This window comes from Marmota monax, unplaced genomic scaffold, assembly GCF_021218885.2.
Source record: "Marmota monax isolate L192 unplaced genomic scaffold, Marmota_monax_Labrador192_F-V1.1 WCK01_AAM20220418_F8-fsc00069, whole genome shotgun sequence".
In the NCBI taxonomy this organism is placed as follows: domain Eukaryota; kingdom Metazoa; phylum Chordata; class Mammalia; order Rodentia; family Sciuridae; genus Marmota; species Marmota monax.
This window is the reverse complement of record NW_026695243.1, coordinates 3,237,057-3,263,520: the sequence shown is the minus strand read 5'-3', so window position 1 is coordinate 3,263,520 and position 26,464 is coordinate 3,237,057. Positions and strand designations below refer to the sequence as shown.

The 26,464-nt window shown below is 48.7% G+C and overlaps 1 protein-coding gene across 2 annotated transcripts in view; it reads left to right on the top strand.

Annotated features, from left to right (window-relative positions):
* The window catches only part of Col15a1 (collagen type XV alpha 1 chain), a 111,766-nt gene that overhangs the window by 31,563 nt on the left and 53,739 nt on the right, over window positions 1–26,464 (top strand). For both annotated transcript variants that reach the window (XM_046457356.2, XM_046457355.2), the window contains exons 2-10: window positions 8,397–8,944; window positions 9,994–10,068; window positions 11,507–11,587; window positions 14,384–14,528; window positions 16,939–17,048; window positions 19,385–19,519; window positions 20,670–20,819; window positions 22,606–22,755; window positions 23,232–23,375. In XM_046457356.2, coding sequence (XP_046313312.1) covers window positions 8,397–8,944; window positions 9,994–10,068; window positions 11,507–11,587; window positions 14,384–14,528; window positions 16,939–17,048; window positions 19,385–19,519; window positions 20,670–20,819; window positions 22,606–22,755; window positions 23,232–23,375 — 1,538 coding nt within the window. The remainder of the gene's footprint in view (window positions 1–8,396; window positions 8,945–9,993; window positions 10,069–11,506; window positions 11,588–14,383; window positions 14,529–16,938; window positions 17,049–19,384; window positions 19,520–20,669; window positions 20,820–22,605; window positions 22,756–23,231; window positions 23,376–26,464) is intronic.

Genomic DNA, 26,464 nt, shown 5'->3' with positions numbered 1-26,464 from the left:
CTTGAATTATGTTATATATTAATGAAGTGAAAGAATAAGACTGGGATCATCTTTAGCCCCAGGAGGTATCTGAAGGTCATGAAGATACACAGAATGTCACAGAGGACTCAACTCTGAGGGTCCTTCTTGTTTAATCCTGAGCAGATGGAGAAACTGAGATCAGAGAAAGGAGCAGTTTGCCCAAGAGCACAGATAGAGTCAATGGCAGAACTGGGACTTGAACTTGAGTCCTGTCTCTCTTGCTTGAGACTCTCTCACGGCCCATGGCTGTGTGCCTCCTGGGAGATGGGAGGCAGCCTGGATCCCCAGGTGATGAATGAGCACGCAGTAATGTCGTTGTTGGGGGCAGGGTTGGAGCCTGACCTCACTGACCTTAACCAGGGCCTCGGACTCTGAACCTGAAGTTAATTCAGTTCAGCCACTCAACACTCAGGATCAGAGCCCCGGTGCTGCGGAGACAGGCAGGGGTGGCTCCCAACTCCAACACTCAAGGAGCTCCAAGGATGTTGGGGGTCTGACCCCCTATGATGTGATGTGATGCATGCTACATAGAATCAGGGCAGTGTGCTGGAAGGAGGATGTCCAGCTAACAGGAGGGGGAATCCTGGAAGGCTTATGGAGGAGGTGATGACAGTGAAGCTAGGTCTATGGAGCAGTTCCCCAGGAGGAAGGAACAGCACACACAAAAGGTTGGAGGTGGGAAAGGCTAAGATTCACTCAGCATCCTTTCAGTTTTCTGGTATGACAATTGTATGGAGAAACAGAAGATGATAATAGTGAGAGAGATGGTAGCTACCATTCGTTGGGCACTGTGTGTGCTAAGCAGTGTGCTGAACATTTTAGGTATCCTATTGTATTCAAGGCACACAGCTGTCCTATGAGGTAGGCCCTCTCCATGACAGTCTCCACCAGCAGTGTCCTCTGGCCTCCAGGTCTTGCCCCCCGCCAAGATGGCGGGCTGTCTTCCCACCAGCTGTGCTCTCCACCCTCCCCATCCTCCCCAGCACAGAGCCATCCCAGGACAAGCTCATGGCCCTAGTTGCTGGGCTTGTTTCTCTTGGCTCCCCGGCTTCTTCTTGCCTCTCTGGTGGCCGCCTGAGCAGGTGGCCCTTCTGCTGGAGGCCAAGGGGAAATGAGCCAGCAGGCCCAGGCCAGCCTGAGCAGGGGTCACTCCAGGCCAGGGGTCGCTCCTGCTCCTTGCATACTGCACCATGGGACTGTGCCTGTGGATGGAGCCAGGGTCTGGAGCTGGCGTGGGCTTCCTCTAGATCCGAGGCTCAGCTCCCTCGTTGGAGCCAGAGGAAACAAGGCCTGCGGCCCAGTGCCTGCCCACTTGTCCTCCTGGAATGTCTGGGGCCTGGGCACAGGGACAGAAGGGTCAGGAAGGCTTTGCAGACTTTAGTTTGTAAAGTTTATATCTTTATATCGAATCACAAACCAATCAGTAAAATTTGTGGAACACTTGCACTTCCCACCCGTCTTCTTTTCAGATCCCCCGTGGCCAGGAAGCCTCCACCCCAGGGCTGTATATTTGGCGAAGGGCAGAGGCTGGGCCTTAACCCTAAGAGCATTCTCCTCTGCATCCTGACTCCATTGCTCACTCTCCAGCTGGCCCAGGGCTGGTACCTGGAAGGGCCAGAGTGGCCAGGGCTGGTGGGAGAGTAGCAGCTCTGGGGATTTGTGATTCCTAGTCCCTGTCTACCCTGGCTCTTCTGTTCTAGACCTGGCTGGGTCTCCTGGTCAGGCATTTCTCTCCCTGATCATCAGCTTCCTTGTCTACAAAACAAGGATGTTGGATAAACTTTTTTTTTTTTTAACACCAACTCCTGGGAATAGGAATTCCCAGAGTTGCCACCTGTATGTGTCCTGGGCAGCCCTGGGCAGCCTTCTGAGTGGGACCCCATCAGCTCTTTCTCCACTGTGTCTCCAGAATCATCACCTGGCCCTAGAATCCCTAGGGACACCTCTTGGAAACAAGCCACAGGATGTGAACCGCAGACTCTTTTGCCCCAAGTGATCTAGGAATGTTCCAGACCCGGAGCATCCCACCAGAAAGGGGATAGGGGTTTCCCTCCTATTCTCCATAGAAGAGGCAGGAACAGGAGGAAACACTGTTTACTGGATCAGATAAGGAAAAAGAAAGCAGAGCAGTTGGTAAGGTGCTCGTGGCTTTTGTTTTTATCTGTAAACTATGGAGGAGAAAAATAAATCTCAGTAGGATATTTGCTCCCCACTTCCATTTTTTTTCTTTCTTTCTATACAAAGATGTGCTATATCCAAGTGAGCAAAACAAAAAGAATAGCTTTTTAAATTTTTAAAAGCAGACACAAGGAGTTTATGTCTTAAAATAAGCTGTTGTCTTTATTTCTCATGCCACATAGAGGGTGTAATATTGAAAAAGATGAAAGGGCATCGTTAGAAGAAAGTCGCCTATCCCGCGGCCACCAGCCCCCTCCTTGGAGACCATCTCTAGCCCATTTCTTGAGCATCCTTCTTGAGATATTCTAATACATGCACAGTCACGCATCGCTGAATGACAGGGTGCATTCTGAGAAACTCGTCCTTAGTCAGTGTTGTCCTTGTGGGAACGGCAAAGTGTGAGCTTAAATTAAGATGGCCATGATCACCAGGCAACACCATCTCAGGGGACCACCCGCCTATGTGCAGCTGGTAGTTACCCAGACTGTTGTTACACACTGTGTGACTGTATTTACATCTATTTTACACACTTACATATTTAATATATACTTTATATATCTAGGTAACTGGTAGCAATTCTCTTCTGTACCTTGTTATTTTTGTCTGTGTTTACTTAATTCTTCTTGTTGATTGCTTCATATTAATACACAAGGAGTCACATCGTTTGAAAGGCAGCATTATATTTCATTGTATGACTATATTGTAAATTATTATTTACTTAACCATTCCATGAAATGGGCATTTTAGGTGAATTTTAAACCTTACTGGGGATGGAGCTCATTGGCAGAGCTCTTGATGAGCATGGGTTCAATCCCCAGCAAATAAATAAACAAAACAACAACAATAATAATGCTTCAGTGAATATTCTTATGTGATGCATTTTATTTCCTTAATGGAACTTTGTTTAAAAATTCACAGAAGTATTAACTTGTTGGTCAAAGAATACGTGTACATTTGTAATTTTGATAAGTGTTGTCTCATTGTCTCCTCCACATTGATTTTTATGCTCCTGATAGCAATCAATAGCAGTGAATGAGACAGCCTCCTATTGCCTGTCCTTAGCAGCCTAGGATGTTATCCAACGTTATGATTTGTGCCAATCTGATAGGGAAAATGGTCTCTTTTGTAATCTTAATATATATTGTTCTCATTATTTCTTCTCAATATATGAGGTCAAATATTTCCATATATTTAAAAGCCCTGTTTATTTCTTTTACTGTGGAGAGGATCAATCACCTATTCTTTGCCTATTTTTCTGTTGGATTGCTGCTCTCTTGCTCATTCATTTGCTTTGTATATGTAGGGAAATGACAGTTTGTGGTTGTTGTTTGTTTGTTTGTTTGGTCTGATATATGTGGCAAATGCTTTTCCCAAGTTTTGGATTTTATTTGACATTGTGGAAATTATCATTAGTATTATTATTTGCTATGCATAAATTTATTTCTATATGGTCAAACTTAACCAAATTTATCAGTGCTTTAACTTATGCCTTTTGGAGTTTGGTTCTTAAAACCAAATTACTTAAAATTAATTTCTGTTTTAAAGCAAGTTGTGAGCTGGAAAGGACAAGCTTTCAGTGAGAATCACATTTGAGTTCATGGCCAATAGACCTTTCCTCTCTATTAATCTTTGGTGTTAGTGTTTTATAAAATGAGGGGACTGGGGTGGGATTGTGGCTCAGTGGTAGAGCGCTTGCCTAGCATGCGTGAGGCACTGGGTTTGATCCCGGCACCACATAAAAATAAAACAAAATAAAGGTATAAAGGTATCGTGTCCATCTACAACTGAACAAAATGTTTTTTAAAAAATGAGGGGACTGAATTTTTTCATCCATCTGTCTGTCCATCCGTCCATCCATCATTCCATCCACTTGTTCATCCATTCGTCTGCACTGGACTGGGTACTAGGAGCACAGAGATGAATACTGCGGTCCTTGTCCTCATGGTTTAAGGAACAGAGGAACAAGTGACCCAGCAGGGCCATGCAGTGTGCTGAGAGCTGTGACAGAGGACCCGAAGTGCACCCAGGGAGCCCCTAGTGCAGTTCCAGGAGAGGGCGTGGGTGTGGGAGGTGAGACGAGGATTACGGGGGGAGGGGGGGAGGCCTGGGTTGAGTCTTGAATGATGAATGGAGTTTTTCTGGCAAAATAACTGGGTCGGTGGTGTGGGCAGCAGAGGGGAAGGCGTTTGTGGTAGAAGTGGAGGACCTGTGACAGCACGGGGTGCTCCAGGGACCAAGTGGAGGCACCTTGGAGGGCAGGGAGAATGCTGGGTCCAGACCACAAAGGGTCTCAAGCCATGTGGCAGCCCTGTGAGCCCTGACCCAGAGGGCCTTGGGTAGCCACAGAAGGCTTCTAAGAAGGGCACTGATGTGTCCTCTTTTGCTGAGGAGGGAGTAATCATTTTCCTCTATTATGAAATCTTTTCCATTAAATGTATAGTACTATGAAACTGGGCACAGTGGTGCATGCCTGTAATCCCAGCAGCTCAGGAGGCTGACGCAAGAGGACCGCAAGTTCAAAGCCAGCCTCAGCAAAAGCGAGGCACTAAGCAATTCAGTGAGACTCTGTCTCTAAATAAAATATAAAATAGGGCTAGGGATGTGGCTCAGTAGTTGAGTGCCCCTGAGTTCAATCCCTGTACCAAAAAAAAAAAAAAAAAGATATATCATGAATATTTCTTCGGAACATCACCTCATTCAAAAAGTAAGTGTCATCATTGCAGTTGAAAAGCCCCACGGACCTCTCCTAAGTGGCATCTTTCTGCCTCCCTAAATGTTGGCGAGAACGTGTTGCTAGTGGGTACATAAAATGGTGCAGTTGCTCCAGAGAACAGCCCAGTGGCATTCTGTGGGGTGGCAGGTGCACATGCCCACGTCATCCAGTAATCCACCTCCAGGTGGGGAATTACCTGCACAGGTAAGCAGAAGGAGATAAGCATGAAGAAGTCTGTAGCAATATTGTTTGTAATAGTGGTGGAAAGTCATGCAATCCTTTGTAGCTTATTTATTCCATAGAATTCTGTTGTGAAACTAGAAGACCAGAGCCACGTGTGTCAACAAGGAAATACAATGTTGAGTGAAAAAAAAAAAAAAGCAAGATCCAGAAGGATACACACAGCACGCCAACACTTTTGTGAAGTTTAGAAATATGCAAAGCGGTTCACATTCTGTTAGAGACACATCCTCATGTAGTAAACACCCAAGCAAAGGATAAACGCCAAGTCCCCGAGAGTATGGCTACACTGGGACCTCAGCAGAGGGGTGGGACAGGAGGTAACACACCAGAGGATCCACTGAGTGTTTTCTTCCTTAAGAGGACTAGTGGCCATGCTTGTTCCTCATCGTAGTTTTTTTTTTATTGGTGTATTATAGTTGTACATACTGATGGGATTTGTTGTTACATACTCATAATGCACACAATACACAACATATAACTTCATAACATTTAAAAAAAATTTTTCTACATTTAGCTCAGTATTTTCCCAAGTTGTCATCTCAACACGTAATCAGTATAAAAATTACTAATGGGGTGTTTTACATTCCTTTTTCTGAATGAACTCTTTGAAATCCAATTTGCTTTTTGTACTTACTGCATCTCACAGTTAAGAGTACCTCATTTCAAGCACTCAGTAGCCACATGTGGCTAGTGGCTACCATGCTGGACAGGGCAGGACCAACACATGTTAGGGAGAGGTTTATCAGGGACCTCTGAGATTCCTTAATGAATCTGAAAGTTGGAAGAGGAGGACAACCATGATTTTACCTATATCCACTATTTTCTGAGCATGTGCCATGCATAAGCGCTTTGTATTATCTCATTTAACCCTCACAACTCTGTAAGCTAATTATGTTTTTTATGATAAAATACACATAAGCTTTTGCCATTTTAACCGTTTTTAAGTGCCTCTGATTATTCTTTGTTATTTGTATTGACAAAAACGCTTCATGATAATTGTATCTGTATGTCACACCTTTTCTGTGGGTGTTATGGGGTGGGGGTGGGACACAGTAGTAGGGTGCCTCTCTCCCCTCCTGTGGGAACATGTGTGACCTCCATGGGGAATTAGAGTTCTTGGACCCCTTGGGGATGCCGTTCCCTCCTCTTTGCTGCTCCAGGTCCTCAGCTTAGCAGGCAGACAAGCTGGAGCCCCACACAGAACCCTGCAGAGACCCCTCCTCTCAGTGAGGCTGTAGCAGTAAACCAAGAGAAACTCTGCAGCCACTGCTGCAAGACCTCTTGCTGCTCAGCTGTGCAGCCTGGTCATTTCCTCTTCCTACGCCTCAGTTCCTCATCTGTAAAATGGGACAATGGCAGTTAGCTCCCAGGCTGCTGTGGAAAGTAAAAGTAAAGACACAGTAGTTATTACTCTTTATGGGGAGCTCAAGGGCAGAGGCAGGCTCCATCTCAGCACAGAGTAGGTGACAATCCCTGCCCACCCACCTCCTGGAGTCACTGAGAAGATGTAATAAAAAAGAAAGCGTAGTGAGTGTTTATTGTGTCCCTACTGGTTTTGTCGGGGGTTGCGTGGATGGCCTGTATCTTTGGAGACCATACCCAGGTCACACAGCTAGTTAGCTGTGTCCAATAAGATCATGACAAGGTGGCAAACTAGAAACAAGCTTGATTGCACAGGTAGGGCCTGACTTGGCGGTGTCCTGAAGTGGGTTTGGTCTTTTCTGAATGTCAACCTATCCAGTCCCCAGAGGACACTCAGGGGACACTCTGGCCTCTGGCTGTAGCCCAGGTAGCCAGCAGGTAATTCTGCCCTGCCCTCTGGCTTCCAGGGCAGGACACGGCTGGACTCCGATCCTTGCACTCCCGAGGCCTCCTCCCCAGGTCGAATCCTCGGATATGGCTCTGCTTCCAAGGTCAAGCGTGTCGCTTGCCCTTCTTTGTGGCTGCAGCGGACTTGTGTACCTCTCCCTAGGACCTGCCTTCCCATCTCACTGGGGCTCCTTGGAGAGAAGCTCAGGAGTATGTGGGCCAGCCTGCAGCCTTCTCCCGGCACCATGGTTGTATGGACGAGGACTCACCTGAAGCCTTGGGGTCCTTTTCACTATAAGAGTGCTTTATCAATTCTCCCCAAAAGTTGTGGTAGTTAAGAGCACACACTCTGGGATAAGATGCTCTGGGTTTTAATCCTGCATGGACCTTACCTTGAGCAAAGGTGTTTAACTTCTATAAGCCTCAATTTTCTTGGAAGTAAAGTAGGCATAAGGGTACCTAACCCCATAGGGTTACCATGAGGATGAAATGATCTCAATTAAGTATGTGAAGCGCTTAGGGCAGCATCGGTCCAGAATGAAGAGGTGGTTCAGGGCGTGTAGACGAGATGGTGGTGGTGGTGATGATGATGGTGATGATGAAGGGTGGTGAGACAATGATGTGAATTTCAGTTGTTCTGAGATCTGGGAACACTTTACTGTGTCCTTGCTTTCCCCTCTACATCCTGAGGCACTTAAGCCTCATTCAAAACAAAACAGCTCTATCTAGTTTTACAGTGGGAAAAGAAATCCCCACATTAGCAGAGGAACATCTTGTATTCTGGCAATATTCAAGGAATTACTTATAATGTTTTCCAAGCTGCAAATCCTGACCTCTTAGTGGATGTTGAAGTCAATTTAGTAGGTTATTGTCAACATGTTTTTAATAAAAGAAAAAATAATAATTAAACAGAAGGGAAAGTATTCAAGGACCTGGCAAGTATTAGAAGCCAGTATAATGTTTTATGAAGAATATATGTTACAGATATTTATTTACCTATATTGGTCGATTTTAGGTTGCAATGTATATGCATTCCATTCCGTGGATTTTTGTAAAAAAAAAAATTTTTTTTGTTGTTGTTGTGGCAGGGACAGGGTGGGGTACTAGAGATTGAACTCAGGAGCACTGGAACACTGAGCCACATCCCCAGCCCTATTTTGTATTTTATTTAGAGACAGGGTCTCACTGAGTTGCTTAGCACTTCACTTTTGCTGAGGCTGGCTTTGAACTTGCGATCCTCCTGCCTCCACCTTCTAAGTGTCTGGGATTACAGGCATGAGCCATCGGGCTGGGCCTTATAAAAATATTTTGGAAACAATTTCCTCAGTGAAGTTTCAGTGGTTCCTGGGGAATCCCAGGTAGCTTGGGCAGTTTCCTGGTTTCCAGCATGACAGAGTGTGCAGGTCAAACTATGGCCTCTCTCTCCCTGTAGAGTTGGCCTCCCAGAGACATCTGGACCTCACGGAGCTCATTGGTGTCCCGCTGCCCTCATCTGTGTCCTTTGTCACGGGCTACAGTGGCTTTCCCGCCTACAGCTTCGGGCCTGGCGCCAACGTGGGCCGCCCGGCCAGGACCCTCATCCCGCCCACCTTCTTCAGGGACTTCGCGGTCAGTGTCACAGTGAAGCCCAGCAGCCCCAGCGGCGGAGTGCTCTTTGCCATTACCGATGCCTTCCAGAAGGTCATCTACCTGGGCCTGCGGCTCTCCGGCGTGGAGGACGGACGCCAGAGGGTCATCCTCTACTACACGGAGCCCGGCTCCCACGTGTCCCAGGAGGCTGCCGCCTTCTCCGTGCCCGTGATGACCAACAGGTGGAGCCGCTTTGCTGTGATCGTCCAGGGCGAGGAAGTGACCCTCCTGGTGGACTGCGAGGAGCACAGCCACGTCCTTTTCCAGCGGTCCTCCCGGCCTTTGGCCTTCGAGCCCAGCGCTGGGATCTTCGTGGGCAACGCAGGCGCCACTGGACTGGAAAGATTCACGGTGAGTTCAAGTCCATTCCTGCAGGTCAGGGAGGCCCGGGGACATCCATGCCCCATGCACTGGATTCTAGGTGCTATTCTTGTTTTACCCTTCTGCTCTTGAAAAGGCATGCCTGTTAGGGTGGGGGGAACCTAGGCTTGGAACCCAAATCCCTGGGCTCCAGGGCTCCCTTTTAAACTCTGCCTGCTGATTCCAGATACTATCAGATTCTCCAAGTCTCTCTGTTTTCTTATCTGAACATGGAGATAAGAAAACCTGTTTCACAGGCTTGTAGAATCAAGTGAGATATGTGGAAGCACTCTGTACATTTTCAGCCATGATCAAGAGTAAGGTTATATCTTTAAACAATTTTATCTTTGAACATCTTTGAAATTAAGTAATTTCTTCAGCGGAGGCCTAATCTAGAATACCAAAGTGAGAAGTAACTGTCTCTCCTTTTGGATCGTGTGCCCTGATACAAAACATCAACACACTGACTTTACTATTATTAGAATGAGCTTTTAGGAATAAGCCATTCTAAAAAAAAATCCCTGAGTTTTTCTGAGGATTCATTGACTCCCACAGGTATTTACTGACACCTGGTTACTGAGCCAGCAAAGGCATGGAGTGGCGTTTCTGTTTATTTGTACACAGTGGGAGGCGTTGGAGAAGGGTAAGGGCAGTTTTCACATGCCCACTTTGAGTGTCTGGTGGAGAATGAGCTGCCAGGTGGGGGAGCCGGTGAGCATAGAGGCCCAGAGGCTGCAGAGACTCTTCTGGATTGAGGCCACCCACCTGGAGGAAAGGCTTTCTGGGAAAAGGAGATGGGCTCTTCAGGGCCTGCTGCTGACAAGCTGAGCCCTGGGGACAGCTAGAAGGCTGCTGTGGTAGGCCCTGCTTGAGCACAAAGCTCTCCAAGGGCCTTTCTAGCTAAGGGAGGTTCACATTATTTTGTCCAAGAGGTAAGCTGTGCTTCTTATTCCCCATGACACAAACAATCCTGTTTCCACCAGAGTTGCTGTGGATGTGTAATTGACCCATGGTTTCCGCTTCCTTTTGCTTATCCCCAGGGTTCCATCCAGCAGCTCATCATCCACTCGGACCCCCGAACTCCAGAGGAGCTGTGCGAAGCCCAGGAATCGTCGGTGAGCCCCAGCATGCTCGGCCAGGGAGCGCCGGGGGCCCAGGCAATCCGTCATCCCCAGTGTCATGGACTCTCTGAAACCTCTCATCTTGGCAGGCGCTGCACCAAGTCCTATTTTGGGCTTTTGGCTTTATTTCACTTTTTAAAGAGCTGTAGCCATCCCTTTGGTATGGGGTTTGTGCGTCTTATAAGGTGTTAAATTCTTCCATGGCTGTGCAGTCAATGGCCTGGTTTCCAGGTTCCCTGCCAAGGAGAGTGTCAGATTCTAAAATCAGAGTTAAGAGTTTAAGATATTCTGGGTGTAAATTCCTATAAAAATGAACCTAAATTTAGATTAGTTTTATGCCTGGCAAGTGAATCAGTTCCTATGTTGGGGGTGGGGTGGGGGGGCAGGGAAAAAAGATGGCTCCCTCTCTTCCTCCTTCCTTCCCTCCAGGATTTGCTGAGCAGCAGGGTAGATAAAGGCTGGGGAGGGAAGGATAACCTGGGAACTATCTCTCTCCCCCAGCTTCTTGCACATGCTTACACACCCAGAGGCAGTGACTGAACTCAGACCCGACTCAGCATGGAGGGGGCTCAGGGAGAGAAAACAGGAGGAACTGGGAGCACATCAGGGTGAAGGCTGTCTGAGAGCCCTTCCAGGCAGACGGGACAGACGGCAGGATGCCAAAGTCAGAGGCAGGCAGCGGGAGGCGTTTCCCTAGGACTTCTGTTGCTCTCTGGGTGGTGTCACTCTCCAAACAAATCATAAGGTTGATTTCATTAATTTTGCACTAAAAAATGGAAGCAGGTATTGATGAGTTGGAAAGCCATGCAGAGGAGGAATTTGGCTGTGTCTGAATGTTTGTGCTCCTTGAGCCTGGGACCTGGCCTGGCAGTCATAGGAAGCCGGAAGAAAGGGAAGCTTACGTGTTGTCACTCATTCATCTCTGCACTGCCATTAATACTGAAGAAACAGGAACAACCCAAGAGCCCAAGAGCAAGGGTTCAGTTGCAAAATCCCAGCGCCCAGGCTGCTTGGCTGCCTTTAGGAGGCTAATTACAGAGATTAGGTAACAACAGGAAGTCTTACTTCAGGGCTAATGGTTCCTAAAGTGGGATTCCGATGACAGTCTTCCAGAGTGGGAATGAAGGAGATCTGGACAAAATGGAAGTTGACGTGTTAAGAGAGACTGAAAAGTGATGGACTTTGTCTGAGCAATGAGAAGTAGAAAGAAAGAGAATAGCTACCCACGCACAGGCACACATGTTGCCCCTTCAACTCCACCATCCCTGTGCTGCATGCATGCGCACATTTCCATGCGCATGTATCCATGTACCCTGGTGCACACGCGTCTCATAGTTCCTCTGCAAGAGTCTTGTTAGTTTCTGATTGGCCCAATTGCTATGCTCCTATGTAATGGCTCCCTTTGCAGGGCATGTGGTTTGTCTCCTCGCAGGCATCAGGAGAGGGCAGCGGGCTTCAGGACCCGGACACAGTGGCCGAGATCTTAGAGGCCGTCACTCACACTCAAGCCCCGGTGAGTATGGACTGCTGCTTCCTGTGAACTGGGTCAGCTGTTGGGGGCTGGTGCCCAGGGCCCAGGATCTGACATCTCTGCTTTCAGATCTGTGAGGTCAGTTGTGGGGTCCTCTGGGGAGGCCAGGAGGGCATTGGCCAGTGGGCGTTTGGCAACCTCCCGGTTCCCCTGTATGCGTAGCCGTGAGAGGACTGTGCAAGGCAGGCATCGTGCACTACTGTGGCCTTGGATCGCTTCTCAGCTGCCCTTCCCCAGACCGGCAACAGTGGTAGTCCTCTTTCTCCGGGTATGGCAAGAGAGAGATTTTGTGGCAGCAGGGGCACATTTCAGCCTAGTGCCTGGCTCCAGGGAAGTGGCTCTGAACGATGGCTGCTGTGGCATTTTCTAGGAGAGAGCACACACAGTTGGGCCTCCACTCCAGCTGTGAGGACTGCCAGAACACCGTGGGGCCCCACTCCTGTGAGCTGCCAAGCCACCCCAGCCCCATGGGAAGGGCTGCCCTCCTTCTGGTGCTCGACCTCTTGCCTGCTGGGAATGCCCACTGTGGCCTGTGGCCAAATTATTTTTGTGCTTAGTGACTTAGCAAGGAGCATCTTCATCACTGAGCACAGAAAGTTCTAGCAACCTCCTCTGGACTGGCTTACTTTGTGAGCTCACCTCTTATAGAAGAAACAGGGAGAGGTGTCAACGAGGCAGAGGCTGCAAACTCTAGACTTGGGGTGACAGGGATGTGGATGCTGTGGAATAGGACTGTAATTGTTAGTGCTGGAGGGACTTGTCACTTCTTGTACAGGAGTGTACAGAAAACTGCTCCTAATACAAATGGGCAAACTGAGGTCCAGAGAGGGGAAGAAATTGGCCCAAGGGTGCCTAGGTGCAGGTCTCCTGATGCCTACCCGTGCATTCCTGGCTCAGGAGGATTGTGAAAGTCTGTCCCCAGAATGGAGGTCCATTCTTGGCTAGGATTGGGGAACTTAAGGGTCCAGTGGGCCTGCCCACCTGGTGACTAGGGAGGGTGGCCACTCTGGGCAGTGTTATAATCCCCTGCACCCATCAGCCCTGGGCTGCTCTGTCCAGGACACAGGACAGCAGGGCACAGAGTGGTGGTCCCTCAGGGCTTGGAGCCTAATGCTGATCCTAGCATACCAGTCCCATTTGGAGGGAGGCCATCTCAGGCAGAGATGATAATAACCCATTTCTGGAAAGTTCTGTTTTATGATGAATAAGAATTAATATCCCTCTCCATCCTGGGGCTGCATCCAAGTCACCTCTGCCTAAGTGTGTCTGTGGTAAGGAAGGGCGTGGGGCCGGTGGAGGGGGTCTTTCAATAAAAACTCCTGCCTGAGCTGCTCACCTGCAAGTTCCTGGTCCAAGCCCCTCTCATCACCCCCTCCTGCACCCTGCCTCTCAGGCTCTGTCCTGCCTCTTCTCCATCCCTGGGCCTTTGCCAAGCTCAGGTTGTCAGGCCCTGAACTTGTCAACCCTTCTTTCTAGCCCTGTTTTCTGTAACTCTGCTCACTCTTCAAGGCCCAGCTCCCTGCAGCCATCACTCCCACCTCCATCCTGGAGATTTTATACGACAATAAAATTGACAAGTGATTTTTCTCTGGGTGTTGGTATTTAAAGTGATTATTTTCTGTTTTTTGTTTATCTCCTCATGCAGCTTTTTCGGTAACGAATATGGGATGTTGGTATATTGAAAATAAAGGTGTGCTGAGCATTTCCATGCCCTTTCAACCTCTGCATACATATGATTGTCCCCACTGGACAGAGCAGGAAGCTGAGGCTCAGTGAGGTTACGTGACTTTCCCAACATAACTTAGCGAATAAGCAGAGAGCTGGTATTTGACCCAGTTCTGACTGTAAGAATGGAATCATCAAATTATGGGGAGCCTGAGAATCTTCCCTGTTCTGATGGGTCAGAGATCCACGGTGTATACACTAGATTCTGACAATGAAGAAATATCCTTGTGTTGTTAGGATAGATAAGTGATGCTGCATTAAGACATTAACTCTGAGGTCTTAGCATCTTAACAAGGTCTGTTTCTTGTTCATATCACAATTTGGACACTGGGCCCTTCTCCTCATCCCTCCTCCCCTAGCAACCTTCTTCTTAGAAAATGATGAGACCGTTTGGATGCCAACAAGCCCTGGGTCTCACGAGCTGCGGCTGCGGCTGGGGGTGATGTGACCCTTAGGACCTGCATTGGGATTTCTGCTTGGATCTCTGAACTGCTGTTTCCAGCTGTTGAGTTTTTGTGTTTGATTTTCCTTAGTAGGTAGGGTTGGTCAGGACACTGGCTGGCGTTGGAGAAGCTGCACAGGTGCTAGAGTGTCCCTGGAAGGAAGCCATTGCGTCTTTCCTATTCATAGGCCTTCAGCAGCAGGACACACCTGGGCTTAGGCTGGTGTGGTAGTCCCAGTGCAGTGGGGCTCGTGCACTGGGCCGCTCGTTCGTTCCCGCACCCAGTGCATCTTCACTGGGCACTTCCTCTGTGCTGGCCCTCGCTTCCGGGATTATAGAACTGTGGTCCCTGTGCTCAGACCTGTGGCTGATATGAGCAGAGTCTTGCTGTGAGCTGGCGGGGATTTAGTATGATCCAATGAGCATGGCTTCAGGCCCTGGGAGGCAGGTGTGGTGATGGCCCAGGACACAGCAAGGGGGGCTCAGCTTTCTTGGCTTATTCAGCATTTTGTGGATAAGTTATTTTCTCCTCTGAAAGTCACTGTCATTTTTTTTTTTTTGAGCTTTTCTGTCAAGTCCATCCTTTTGGGTCTCATTTTTCATCCTTTCAGCCTAAAGAAGCAAAAGTGGATCCCATAAATATACCTCCAACTTCACCCTCTCCCTACGAGGACACGGAGCTTTCTGGTGAACCTATACCAGAGGAGACCCCAGAAAACACCTCCAGCGTTGTCCAGCACAGCAACCTAGAACCAGGCAAGTCTTGAGGCCCAGGGACAGGGGATGGCTTTTCACTGAGTGGTTGCTGGGTTTCCAGCCTAGGGACATTTCACACCACTGTTACAACCCGGGCCAGAGCTCTGAGGTGTGGGGACAGGGTTATTTCTAGCAGTGCTGTTCCTAATAGCAAAAACAACCCAGAGTGCCCGTCATAAAGAATGGGGGGGCAAACTCTTATGTCACTTGTATCTTTCCCAATGATGTGAAAGCTTAATGACCCAGGAATATGCTCTTGGTTTATTCCACTGAAAAAGCAGATTTCAAAACTTTGTGCTGACCTCATTATGAATATATGTTATTTATATCCATTTATGTACAGCTATGTAGATCAGTGTGGCTGTATTAGATATAACCTATGAGATGTTACAAAATGTTAGGAGCAGTTATCTCCAGTTATCTCTGGGTGTTAGGATTGTAGGTGGATTTTATTTTTCTTTGTTGGACTTCTATATTTTCTAAGTCTTCTGTAATAATATTTGTCATTACTCTTTTTTGCTTCTCCATCAGTTAATGAATGCTAGTCTAATAACTAGGTTTGGGAAGTTGGTGGTTAAGAGATCATATACAATACTGGACATAAGAAAATTGTATAGTAATTTAATAAAGTTATAGTAAAACCAAGAAGTGAGGCTGTAGCTGCGAGAGCCAGAGGGTCCTGGGACACAGCTTGAATGGAAGCCCTGCACAGGAGCCTATTTGCTGAGGGCCTGGGGCAAGGAACTGAGCATTTCCCAGCCTAGAGTCCTTAACCAAGCATGTCAGTAATACTGCCTTCCAGGTGAATGTGTCATAGAAGTGATTTTGAGTTGCAAATGCTGTTCTGGTGGACTTGCAATCCCTAAGGAAGGGGCAAGGAGCTGTCAGGGCAGAGGGCAGGGCAAGGACTCTCCTAGTTTGAGCAGGCAGAATTGGAATGGAAAGTGACCCAGAACCCAGCACAGCTCACTGTGCCCAAGATCAGCCTAACTTTTTAACCTGCCCCTCAAAGGCCAGAGGAAAACCAGGGACTGACTAAAATGTTCCTTTCAATCTTGTTTTGTAGACAACCCAGATGATGGGGAGAAGGAAACCTGCACCCTGAGCATTATCCCTAGCTAGGGAAAGCCCCCACATAGTTGTATTACCAGCTTCCACAACAACACCTACCTGGCCTCCACCCTCCCAGGGTCAGGAAAGAGGCTAAAGGCCCACGGGCCGCTTGCACAGCGCCCCCTGGTGGTCAATACAGGGAGGACACCCGCATCCCACTGGTGCCTGTGCTCTGTAGTTCAAGTTCCTGGTGGTACAGGGTCCTTTAGAGAGCCTAACACTTCCCCCACACTGTTCTGACCAGGGGGTGAGCGACCTCAGTGTGCAGAAGGATCCCGGTCTGGAGACGGGTCCTCCCAGCTTCAAGGCCCCTACTTCAGCCACTACTCTGTGAAAATTATTAGTGAAAGGTTTCATTGTGCCCATGGGAGCAAGACACATGCTCTGGTGATAGTAGGGAGGCAGAATCCTGGGATTCCTGCCCGGCTCTTCCCAGGCAGCCTGATAGTAGGATAGGTCCCTGTTAGAATTAATGACTGGCTGGGGGATTAAAGGAGGGGTGGGGGTGAGGGATGGGGTGGATAACAAGCACGCATTTACTTTAGTGTAATTTCTTTTTCTTTGCTTTAGGTCTCCATTTGTTTTTTAAATTATAAAATAAATGTGTGCATGTGGTAACAATTTAATCAATACACAGTTGTATGAGCAATAATAGTTTCCTCTTCTCCTTCCACTCCTATCCTCTTCAAGATACAAATATTAAGTACTGTGGTATAGCCAAATATCTATATAAACATATAGACACACACGTACATGTATGTTAGATAATATCATTATTATATAACATGAATGTTAAAGAATATATAATAATGATAGAACATGTATAGTCATGTATAGTTTGGGTTGTTTTTTTTTCTATATTTTACAAATACAGAACCACAATAACAATGAAAGTTTATCAGTCGCTTCCTATATGCTGTGAACTTTTCTCAATGCTTTTCTTGCATTAATTTATCAATTAATCCTGCAAACAACCCTATGAGGTGGGAAGTATTATGATCCCTCATTTGTAGGTGACCAGCTTGCATCATACGCTAAGCAATCTGCCACAGGTCACATTCCTGGTAAGTGGCAAAGCAGAATTCCTGGCTGGTGGAGGTACCAGAGCTGGTGATGGAAGCCACCAAGCAATATTACCTTATCCTCTTGTTCTGCAACTTGGTTTTTTTCTTCTTAATCTAATGTTATGCTGTTACACCTTTCCAAGTTACACCAAGCTAGCAGGTAAAGAGACAGTTTATTCTTTTCCAGCAATGAAAAATGTAGTTATTAATTACAGAATGCCTTCTTCCTGTAGGGTCAGGTGAGATCCTGAATGACACCCTGGAGGGGCTTCCTCCTGTGGATGGTGACCCCATTCCTGAGATTGGCTCAGGGAGCGGGGACTTCCCTGTCACTGAAGAAGAGGTGAGTGAATGGCAAATTTCCTTTGTAAGTCAGTGGTGAACTTTGCTTATTTCAAACCTAATGGTGACTTGGAAACCATAGAGAACCAGGAGGGTTTTAGTTGGACTGCCCCTGTCCTTGTGATATGTAGAGGCAAGATTCCCTGGGCTTCGGGGTGCACCAGGCAAGGTGGAGGAAATGCAACCCCTCTCATCCTCACACCTGCCTAGTGATGCATGCCAGGCCCTCACCATGGAACCCACCTCCCTCCTGCTCCATTGTGGAGACTCCTCAGCCCTTTGAGCCCCCTTCAAGACAGAATCACATTAACTGCAGGCGTGTCCATGCTATTGCGTGGTGATTGGTTCTTCCACCTGCAATGCCAGCAGTATTTGAAATTCTGGACACAGTAGGGTACAAAACTAAAGCAAATGTAGCTCTCTCACAATGACCCCTGCTAAAAACTAAAGTGCCAGATCATTTCTTCCCTCTCCTGGGATGAAAACTCAGACAGTTCTCATCTCTCCCAATCATCTGGTCACACTCGGATTTTCACAGGTATTTCACTTGGTCAGTCCAGGATAATATAAAAAAATTAACAAAAATACAAATAAGTTTCCCCCTTTGCAGGTGTAGGCCTGGTGCACACCAGGATCACCCAGGGAAGGAAGCACTGTCAGGGGTTTCCTCTTTATTTTCTTCTTTCTCCTCCTCACTTCCTGTGGCCCTGGAGCAGCTGCTTTTAACATCTGCAGGGTCCGCTGCACCTGGAGAGGAAGGCCCAGCTGGGGGAAATTAGGATCTGGGCCTTTGGTGGGGAAGATGCTAGGACTTTCTCTTGTGGCAGCTCTTGGGATTCCTCCGAGGTCCTCCTACAGGAGACCTAGGAGGACCAAAGTTCCACTGCTGGCCTTTAAACCTCTGCCTGGGCTTCCACACCCTTTGGATGGGCCTCTGGGTAGAGGCCATAGCTTGATGAATTTAACCAGCTCCTTTTGCAGGGATTGTATCTTGCCTGTGTCCAGTAAAACAGCTGCAGACAGATTCCCCCTCCGTCCCTGTGTCCCCCTATATCTCTTTCTCCCATTCCCTCTCCTCTGTCCCCTTTCCCTTCCCTCTCTGGATCTAGATGGTTCCCTACTTTCCCCTTTTGTCTCCCTGGAAAGCATCACACTAGTCCCTGTGTCTCCCAAATTCCAGAGAATACACATCCAGCTTGCCAGATGGTTTTGGGGAGGAGAGAAGAGGGAGAAAGAACAGCACTCTGAAAATCCTTTCCAAAGAAATTTTTCCTCTCCAGTCACTCAACTCCCCTCTCTATCAGGGAGGGAGGATGGCCTAAAACTGGTAGAACTGCTGTCCCGCCATTGTCTGTTAGCATGTCCCCATGAGTGAGGCAGCCACTTCTTTTAGCATGTGGAAGTTACCTGATGGCTGTGGAATCAGGTGGATTTGGAATTTGCAAATGGAATTGTACTTGCCCTTTGGGGCTTTAGCTGATCCTGAGTCAGAGAGAGAGAGTCTCAACTGATATCCTGTGACATCATCTTTCTTATGTGTCTTTATGGGGAGAGGATAAGTCTGCAAGGACAATATGTTATGTGAAAGAAGAGCTCTGAGGACAAGTATGTTTGGGAAATGCTCTGACTTTCCCTTCCTATAGGCCCTGAGAAGTCCTGCAGCAGGAAATCTGTCTTGGATCAGCCTTCTGTGTTTAGTATTCAAAAGCAAAAAAAATAAAATAAAATAAATAAATAAAAATAAAAAATGAAAAACTTTGAAAAATGGACATAAAACATAGCCACTTGAGGACACTGGCAGCCAGAGCCACTCTGTTTCCATTTGTCCCCTTGCTGTGTCACTTTCTTGAATTCAGCCTATGTATTGCCCAGAGGGAGCCGAGTCATGGGAAAGAGAGGACAGAGGAGTAGCTGGCCTCGATAAGGCTGAGGAGGACGCAGGTGCTGCTTGCGCATCTCTGAAGCCGTCGGGCAAAGATATTGTCCTTTTGAGTGGACTGGTGCATGTGGACAGGGGTGTCAGAAGGCCCCTGTGTCCAGGCAGAAGCATCAGAGCTAGAGCAGACTGACTCAGGAGGCAGCGATTACTCCTCACCAGAGGGGCAAAGACACTGAGTCAAGCAGGGGACCGAGGTGCCCAGCAATCTGCCCTGTCCCTGGCTTCTGCAAATCTGGGACAGGCGTGGAGCTGGGGTGGGGTCCTAGACGTGGAAGTGCCTGGGGTGAAGGAGCTGCAGAAATGCAGGCTGCTGGAGGGGAGTAGGTCGTCTGTTCTCTCCACGTGGACCAGGACCAGGGGCCCAGTGACGTGGTCTCCTGTGATGTCTGTGTTTGTAGGGGTTAGCAGCAACAGCAGCAGGAGAGGCTGAAGTGCCTGTCAGTACCACCCCAGAAGCGGAGCTCAGCAGTTCGCCCACTGGGAGATCAACCCTGCTTATGACCACCCAGGATCCCGGGGAAGAGGTCACTTCTGTGAGTAACTCAAGTGCCTGCTGTGCGCCACCTGCTATCAGGGAGGGGGTCCACCCAGTTGGAGCAGTCACTAGCCTTCCTCATCTCCCTGCAAAGTGCAGAGTAAAGCCCTGTGAGGCCAAGTCTGGGTGGCTCTGAGTAGGAGGCTGAGGTGTGGCTTGACTGATTGGGCAAGAGTTTGTGGAGGGCTGTGGCCTGCTGGCCCTGGAGTGGGGACTGAGGGTAAATAGGATGGTCCTGGTTTCTGGAAACTCAGTAGTAAGAGGTTCAAGAGCAGAAGCTGTTGTTGCTTGGTGAGCACAGAATAGGGGCCCAGAGACCAGCTTTGGGGTGAAGGAGGTAAAAGGTGAGCCCGGGAGGAAGAGAGGAAGTAGCTGGGCAGATGGGGATGGGACAGGTGTTCCGTGAAGCGGGGTGGCAGAAGCCAGGCCTGCAGCCTCGTAAAACAAAACAAGTACAGTGTGACCATGGGCCTCTGTGAGGCCTCTGAGACCATGGCAGGGCAGATTTAGGACTCCATCAAGGAGCCTGAGGGGATCCAGCAGAAGTAAGGTGCCATTGAAAGGTAGGAAACAAGGAAGAGATGTAGTCAGATTGGAAATCTGCCTTCCCAGGGGAGAAAGAATGGGGGCATTCAGCCGCCACCAAATTCTCAACATGAACCTGAGTAAGGTTGAGGGAGCAGTTTCAGAATGTGGGAGGAGTGGAGCCAGATGGCCCTGTGCTAGGAAGAGCAGGAGACAATGAGTGGTCAAGTGGTCAGTGAGTACAGATAGCTCCTTCAGCAAGAAGGCCATGGAGCCCACGGCCTGGGTTTTTACCCCCGCCCAAGGACTTCAGTACCTGTAAAGTTCTGCATTTGGGACCAGTGGCAGAGGTTGGAAGGGACCACTGGAGAGCAAGTGTCACCCGAGGGTGACATGGCACAGCTGGTTGCTAGGGTGCTGGGAGCAGGAGTCCATATTCCCACACTGATGTCACTCTGCGGGCACAGGTGCAAGGTGCCATCTTGGTTGTGTACTTGCTTGGAAGGTGCAGGAACAACAGGATGCATGTGCAAAAGGGGCCCTGTCTGATCCCTCCAGCAACAGCCCAGTGGTCCAGGGTCATGGTCCACTGCCATGGTCCCTCAGCATGCCTTTCTGTTTAGGGACTGGATAATGAAGGTTTAGCAACGACAGCAACAGGGGAGGCTGAGGTGCTCGTCAGCTCTGCTGGGGAAACAGAGGCTGGCAGCATGCCCACTGGGGAGCCGGTCCTCTCCACGTTCACCCAGGACTCTGGGGAAGACGCCACCCTGGTAAGGAGCATGAAGTGCTGGGATTAGGTACTGGCCTTCTCAGTGTGGGTCCCACACTCAGCAACTCCCCTGTGGGGAGGGGGACAGTTCTCTGACTAAATGCTCGCTCAGGGGTGGAGCTCGCTAGGTTGGGTTGGTGTGTGGCACAGCCCCGGGAGGCCAGTGGGGAGGGGAGCCAGCATGAGGGCAGTGGCCAGGTGAGAGTGGGAGAGGAGATGGAGTTGCAGCTGGTTGTCAGAAGGGGCAGCAGGGTGTCAGGGTGCAGGCAGACCAGGCCAGCAGGTGGAGGGCATAGCCAGTCCTGCACACCCACGTCTGCCTTCAGCTCCTGAAGCTGAACATAAGTCCTCCAGGCACTGGACGAGACTGTCCTGACAGTGTCCCTATAATAGATGTCTTCAGATTCTTCACTCAGTAGATTCAAAGCTAACTCCTTCTGTCCACTTCTGCATTCCCACCTCATAGGAAGTGGACCATCCATCTCTCAGTGGCCTAGTGCTGAATTCTTTTCCCCCTTCCTTACATCCACATCCCATCGAATATGGAGTCTAAGTGATTTTTCCACCTAAACCCCTTATGACCACTTCTGTCCTCCAGTGTCAGCCCCTGGACTGAATGGTGCCCCCAGTCCAGGTGATTTCTCAGGCTCCTCCCTGGCCTCTCTGGCCTCTCCAGTCCTCTCTGGGGTATCAGCCCTATGCTTGGGAACTTCCCATCATCCTGACCCACAGACATGAGCCCAGCCTTGCAGGGTCTGGCTGGCCACCCGTGCTGACCACATCTCTGGCTGGTCTCTCCCCACCTTCTTTCTTTGGCCCCTGCTTCCCACCCCCATCTTCTTCCAGTCTCTTGAGCAGATCTGTCCCTCTTGCCTCACAGCCTTCTCACACCCCTGTCTGCTGGGAAGCCTCATCTTTTCCAATGTGCTCATCTCCAACACCACTTCCTCAGGAAGGGGCCGGGGCCGTCCTTGCCCTTGGAAGGGCCCACCTGCTCACTGGTTCATGCCTGGCTCCCTAGCAGGGCACAAGCTCAGCGAGGACAAGGCTTGCAGATGCCTCCTCTTGGGTGTGCTTCACTTTTGCTTCGTGATGGGCACCAAGTGGTTGCTGAGTGAATGCATGCAGGGTGGCCAGGCCCAGGTCCATAACCCGGCCTCGAGGCCATCCACACCATGCTCCCCGGTCTGTGTCAAGCTGCTCCAGCAGCATCCAGCTCTGGTCTGCGGTCCATGCAGGGAAACTGCAGTGGGAAGATGTGCACTGTCCAGCGACAGAGCTCTCCAGGCCACTTAGCAGTTGCATGGATCATTTCCAAGAATGAAGTGGTCTCCTCCTTCTCCCCCTCCCCCACTCCTCCTTCTGATTCCCTTTCTCTCTTCCTCCCTGTTTATTCTTTAAAGACAAAGCACTTACCACAAGGCGAAAACCAGGGTCAGGTCTACCAAGTCTTAGCTTAATAGAAAGTAGGCTTGACCAGCAGGACTGTCTGAGCCCAGCTGCCTGTAGAGGTGGTGGGCTCCCGTTATTGGAGCTATGCCAGGTAAGCACCTGGCAGAGATGTGCTAGAGGGATTCCTGGGGTGAGTTTGGGACGCCCTGAGAGCCTCATTCTAACCCGAGCCCCAGGAGCCTGGAGCTTAGGTACAATTCCTGGTAAGCAAGGGGAAGGGAGTTAAAGTCAGTTGTCTGATGGCCCCCGAGGTCTCCTCCCTGCAGCATATTTGTACCCGATGCAGCAGGGGCCTGGCCATGGATGCCAGATCCTTCATGCTGGTTTCATTCCAGGGTCCAAAGGATGAAGAACATTTAACCACAGCCGCAGCTGCTTCAGAAGTGCCCCTTGTCACTTTTGAGGAAGAAGAAGCCAGTGGGGTCCCCACAGAAGGCCTGGCTACCCTTGCACCCACTGCGGCCCCTGGGCAAGTGGTCACTCCTGTAAGTGTCTTCTAGTGTCCTCTCCGGCCTGGGAGAGCGAGAGGTCAGCATCCTAGGTTGAGGTAGTTAGTGGCCTCTGCAGAGGCACATTCAGCTTCATTATGAAGGGTCTGGGGAGATGCCACCTGGGTGGGGGTGGAGTGCAGTGGCAGGAGCATGACAGAGGGGTTAGACATTGTCCCAATCTGCTGCCTCCCGGCTTTGGCCCCAAAAAAAACTGTCTCAGAGACAAGTGGTCAGCGGTAGAAAGGGTTGCAGGAAGCTAAGCCCTGAGGGAGACAGATCCCTGAAGGGCCTGTGACCTGCTGCTTCTGAGAATGTGCCCCAGGTGCGGGGCGGGGGAGGGGGGTGGTTAATGGAGGTTGTAGGTGAGAAAGTGCCTTGAAATTGAGCTAGCACCACAGAAATGGCTGTGACCACAATGCCCACAGCCACGTGGATGGGGCAGCATCACTTGACAGGCGGTTTCCTTCCAGGCACCTGGTGATGACCACTGGGCAGCAACCTCCACGGAGGAGCCCCCTGCCACGGCTGGAGGTGAGGGACCCAGCAGTGCTCCCCCTGACGGGCCACCACTCCCTGTCCCCACCGCAGCTCCTGAGAGACAAGTCACTCCTCCGGTAAGTGGCTGGGAGGTGTGACGATGTGGCTGGCAGCTCTGGCAGGGAAGAGCAGGAGCGGCCCCTGTCCTTTTTAGAGGCCGGTTCTTATTTCGGTTTGTGCATTTGTGTATTGAGGGCCTTGAATCTGGGGAGGAAAAAGCAAGAAGTAAAAATCAAGGGGACCTAGCCTCGGTCCCAGCTGCACTTTTTAATTGAAGTGAGACCTTTTTAACAGGCACTGTGGGAAGACACACACACACTGACTCTGTGACTTGGGGACTGTAGAGGGGACAGAAGCATGTCAGTGTGGGGCCCTTGAGTTCCCTTCCAGCACAAGTTTCTAGGATCCTGTGTGACCTGAAGCAATACTTTCATTTCTCTGACACTGTTTCCCGTCTGTGAAGAGGGTAGCTGTGAGGGACACTGTGTACCCACATGTGAGGTTGTCCCCAATCAAGGGCTGTAGCTTCATCTTTTAGAAATAGGAAGCCCACAGCTGGGCCTCATTTGGAGGGCATGGGGAGCAGGGAGTGAAATTACTGTTCAAAAGTGAATATATTTTTAGAGGAACCCCCCTCCCTGGTTGGTGACCAGCTTAGACACCTCAGTTCCCTAAGTGACCCTTGACTTAAGGTTCAGCCACGGCTGACCCAGAAGCTGAGGGGCTGCAGAAAGAAGGTCAAGAGAGGCCGCTGGAAGTTTAGAATCCCCTGTGGCCAAGGGTCTCTTCCGGTGGCCTGGTGCTCACTACGTAGCTTCCCAACCCTGTAGTTACAGTGTCCCTCCTGTAGTCATTGACTCAGCCTGGACACATGGCATCTCAGGGCCCTCAGTCCAGACACTCGGAGACAGAGAAGAATGTGACCTTCTTCCTGTCCCTGAGGAATTCACAGTCAGGGGGCAGGAACCGAGCTGTCTGAAGGGACGGATGGAGCACCCTGTGCCAGCATTCCCTGGTCCTATTTACCCCACGTTCTCACGGAAATCCACGTTCTGGGGAAATCCACGTTCTCTGCCCAAATCCACCTCCACTGGGCTTCTGTCTCCCAAAATATACTGTCTAAATCCCGTGAGAACTCAAGGGGAACTCAGGCAGCAGGATACGCCCTATTCCCAGCAGGAATAATCTTAAACCTTAAACCTGGAACCTAAACTGGGAACGCCCTAAACACGATTATCTTAAAACCGGGAACACCCTAATCTGCCTTGGTCCTTGAGCAAGGTCACCTACATTCAATGTCACTGCAACATGTCAGCAACATGGGGTACGCTGGCAAGGAAATTGTCTTACCTACTTGGCTAATGGCTCCCAGCATCTCCCCCCTTCTGATTAATTAAACAACAAGCAATGTGGCTTAAGGACCGTGCCTGGTAGGTTGTCCAATTCAACATATGGTTCTTACCCGTCATGGGAAAAACTGACCTTTAGGCGTCAGCCTCCTGTCTTAGGTTGATACCACTGCAATTGAATCATACCCGTCACTGACTACCGGTCCAGCATACAGCCATACTTGTGGATAGGTCTATGCACCAGTGGGGGGGTGAGGTTCTTTGCCTCACCTCTGTTGGCCCCCAAATTTGGCCTTGGTGCCAGTGGGGGAGTGAGGTTAATGTGGCTTAAGGACCGTGCCTGGTAGGTTGTCCAATTCAACATATGGTTCTTACCCGTCATCGGAAAACTGACCTTTAGGCGTCAGCCTCCTGTCTTAGGTTGATACCACTGCAATTGGATCATACCCGTCACTGACTACCGGTCCAGCATAAGCCATTGGCCCCCAAATTTTAGACCATCACTAGCAGAAGGGAGGAGGATACAGAAATGCCACGACACCAAGCCAATTGACGGCTCCTTGGGAAAAATTGCATCACTGGTGACACCATCAGCAAAGATATGCCAGCATTACCACAATTCGCTGCACCAAACGATAGTTACATAGTCCAGGCAAGTTCTGCAAGCAGTTCAAAGCGGAGGAATCTATCAATATGTCCATTTCCTCCCAAAATCCGTTTCCTCCCAAAGTAAGTTAACTCCTTGATTGAGCATTACTTGTTGAGTTATATTCATTGATGCATCAGTTTATACAGTTTACTGTGATAGCTATCATAGAAGCTGTAGTCTGGTTTTATCTTTGTCTTCACCGGCACTGGGATGGAGATAGGAATTCTGGCAATGATGCTAAAAAGACATTATCCTGAAAAGAATTATTAAATATAATGAAAAGGAAAGGTGAAAGTAAACAAACAGATCTGTTAACCTACTTTAAAAACAATCCTTAACAGCTTTTTACCTAATTTAAATTAGTAAACAAACAGATCTGTTAACCACCTTTAAAAACAATCCTTAACAGCTGTTTACATTTCCAAAGTACTTTAGGCTTATGTACATTTTTTGGATACATATGCCTTTCCGCAGCACTAAGTCCTGATGAATCCAAATTTAAAAAGTTTAGAGTAAAAAGGGTTATTTTAAGTTTATCTTGGGGTGGTATATACCCCCTTCCAATTCCCTCTTTTTGCTTTAATAAGTATGTTTTAATCTAATAGTTGTCTTAGCTTTTCTACCTGAAATACCTTACTTGAATCCTATTATCTTCTCATTTTTTTAAGCAATGCCTTTAAGATTAACTAAGCTTCTTTCCTCCATCATGAAGGCATTTTAACCACCTTCAATTTAACCTTTTAAAGCCTTTTGCAACTTACTTAGACATTTTACAACTTTTTACTTTACCACACACAGATTATCTCATCTAGAAACATTTCTTTTCTTATAACCTTCCATATTAAAATATATTTCCACATTTTGAATCTTTTTATCTCTTTTTTATTTTTTCCGCCATGAAGGTATCTCAACCACCTTCAATTTAACCTTTTAAAGCCTTCCAATTATCATCTATACTGTACTTTTAAATGTACTTTTTCACCACCTACAGCTTCACTCTTTTAAACGAGGCTTAGATTTTGTTTAAATCGCTTTAATGTTAGTTTACATGGCTGCCCTTCAACCAAAGGCTTTTTTTTTTAACTCCATTGAGAAGCTTTGTCTCAATCTGCCATGTACAAATACCTTTTTCTTCTTTCTTGCTTTCTCAAGCTTTTAAAGTAAGTCT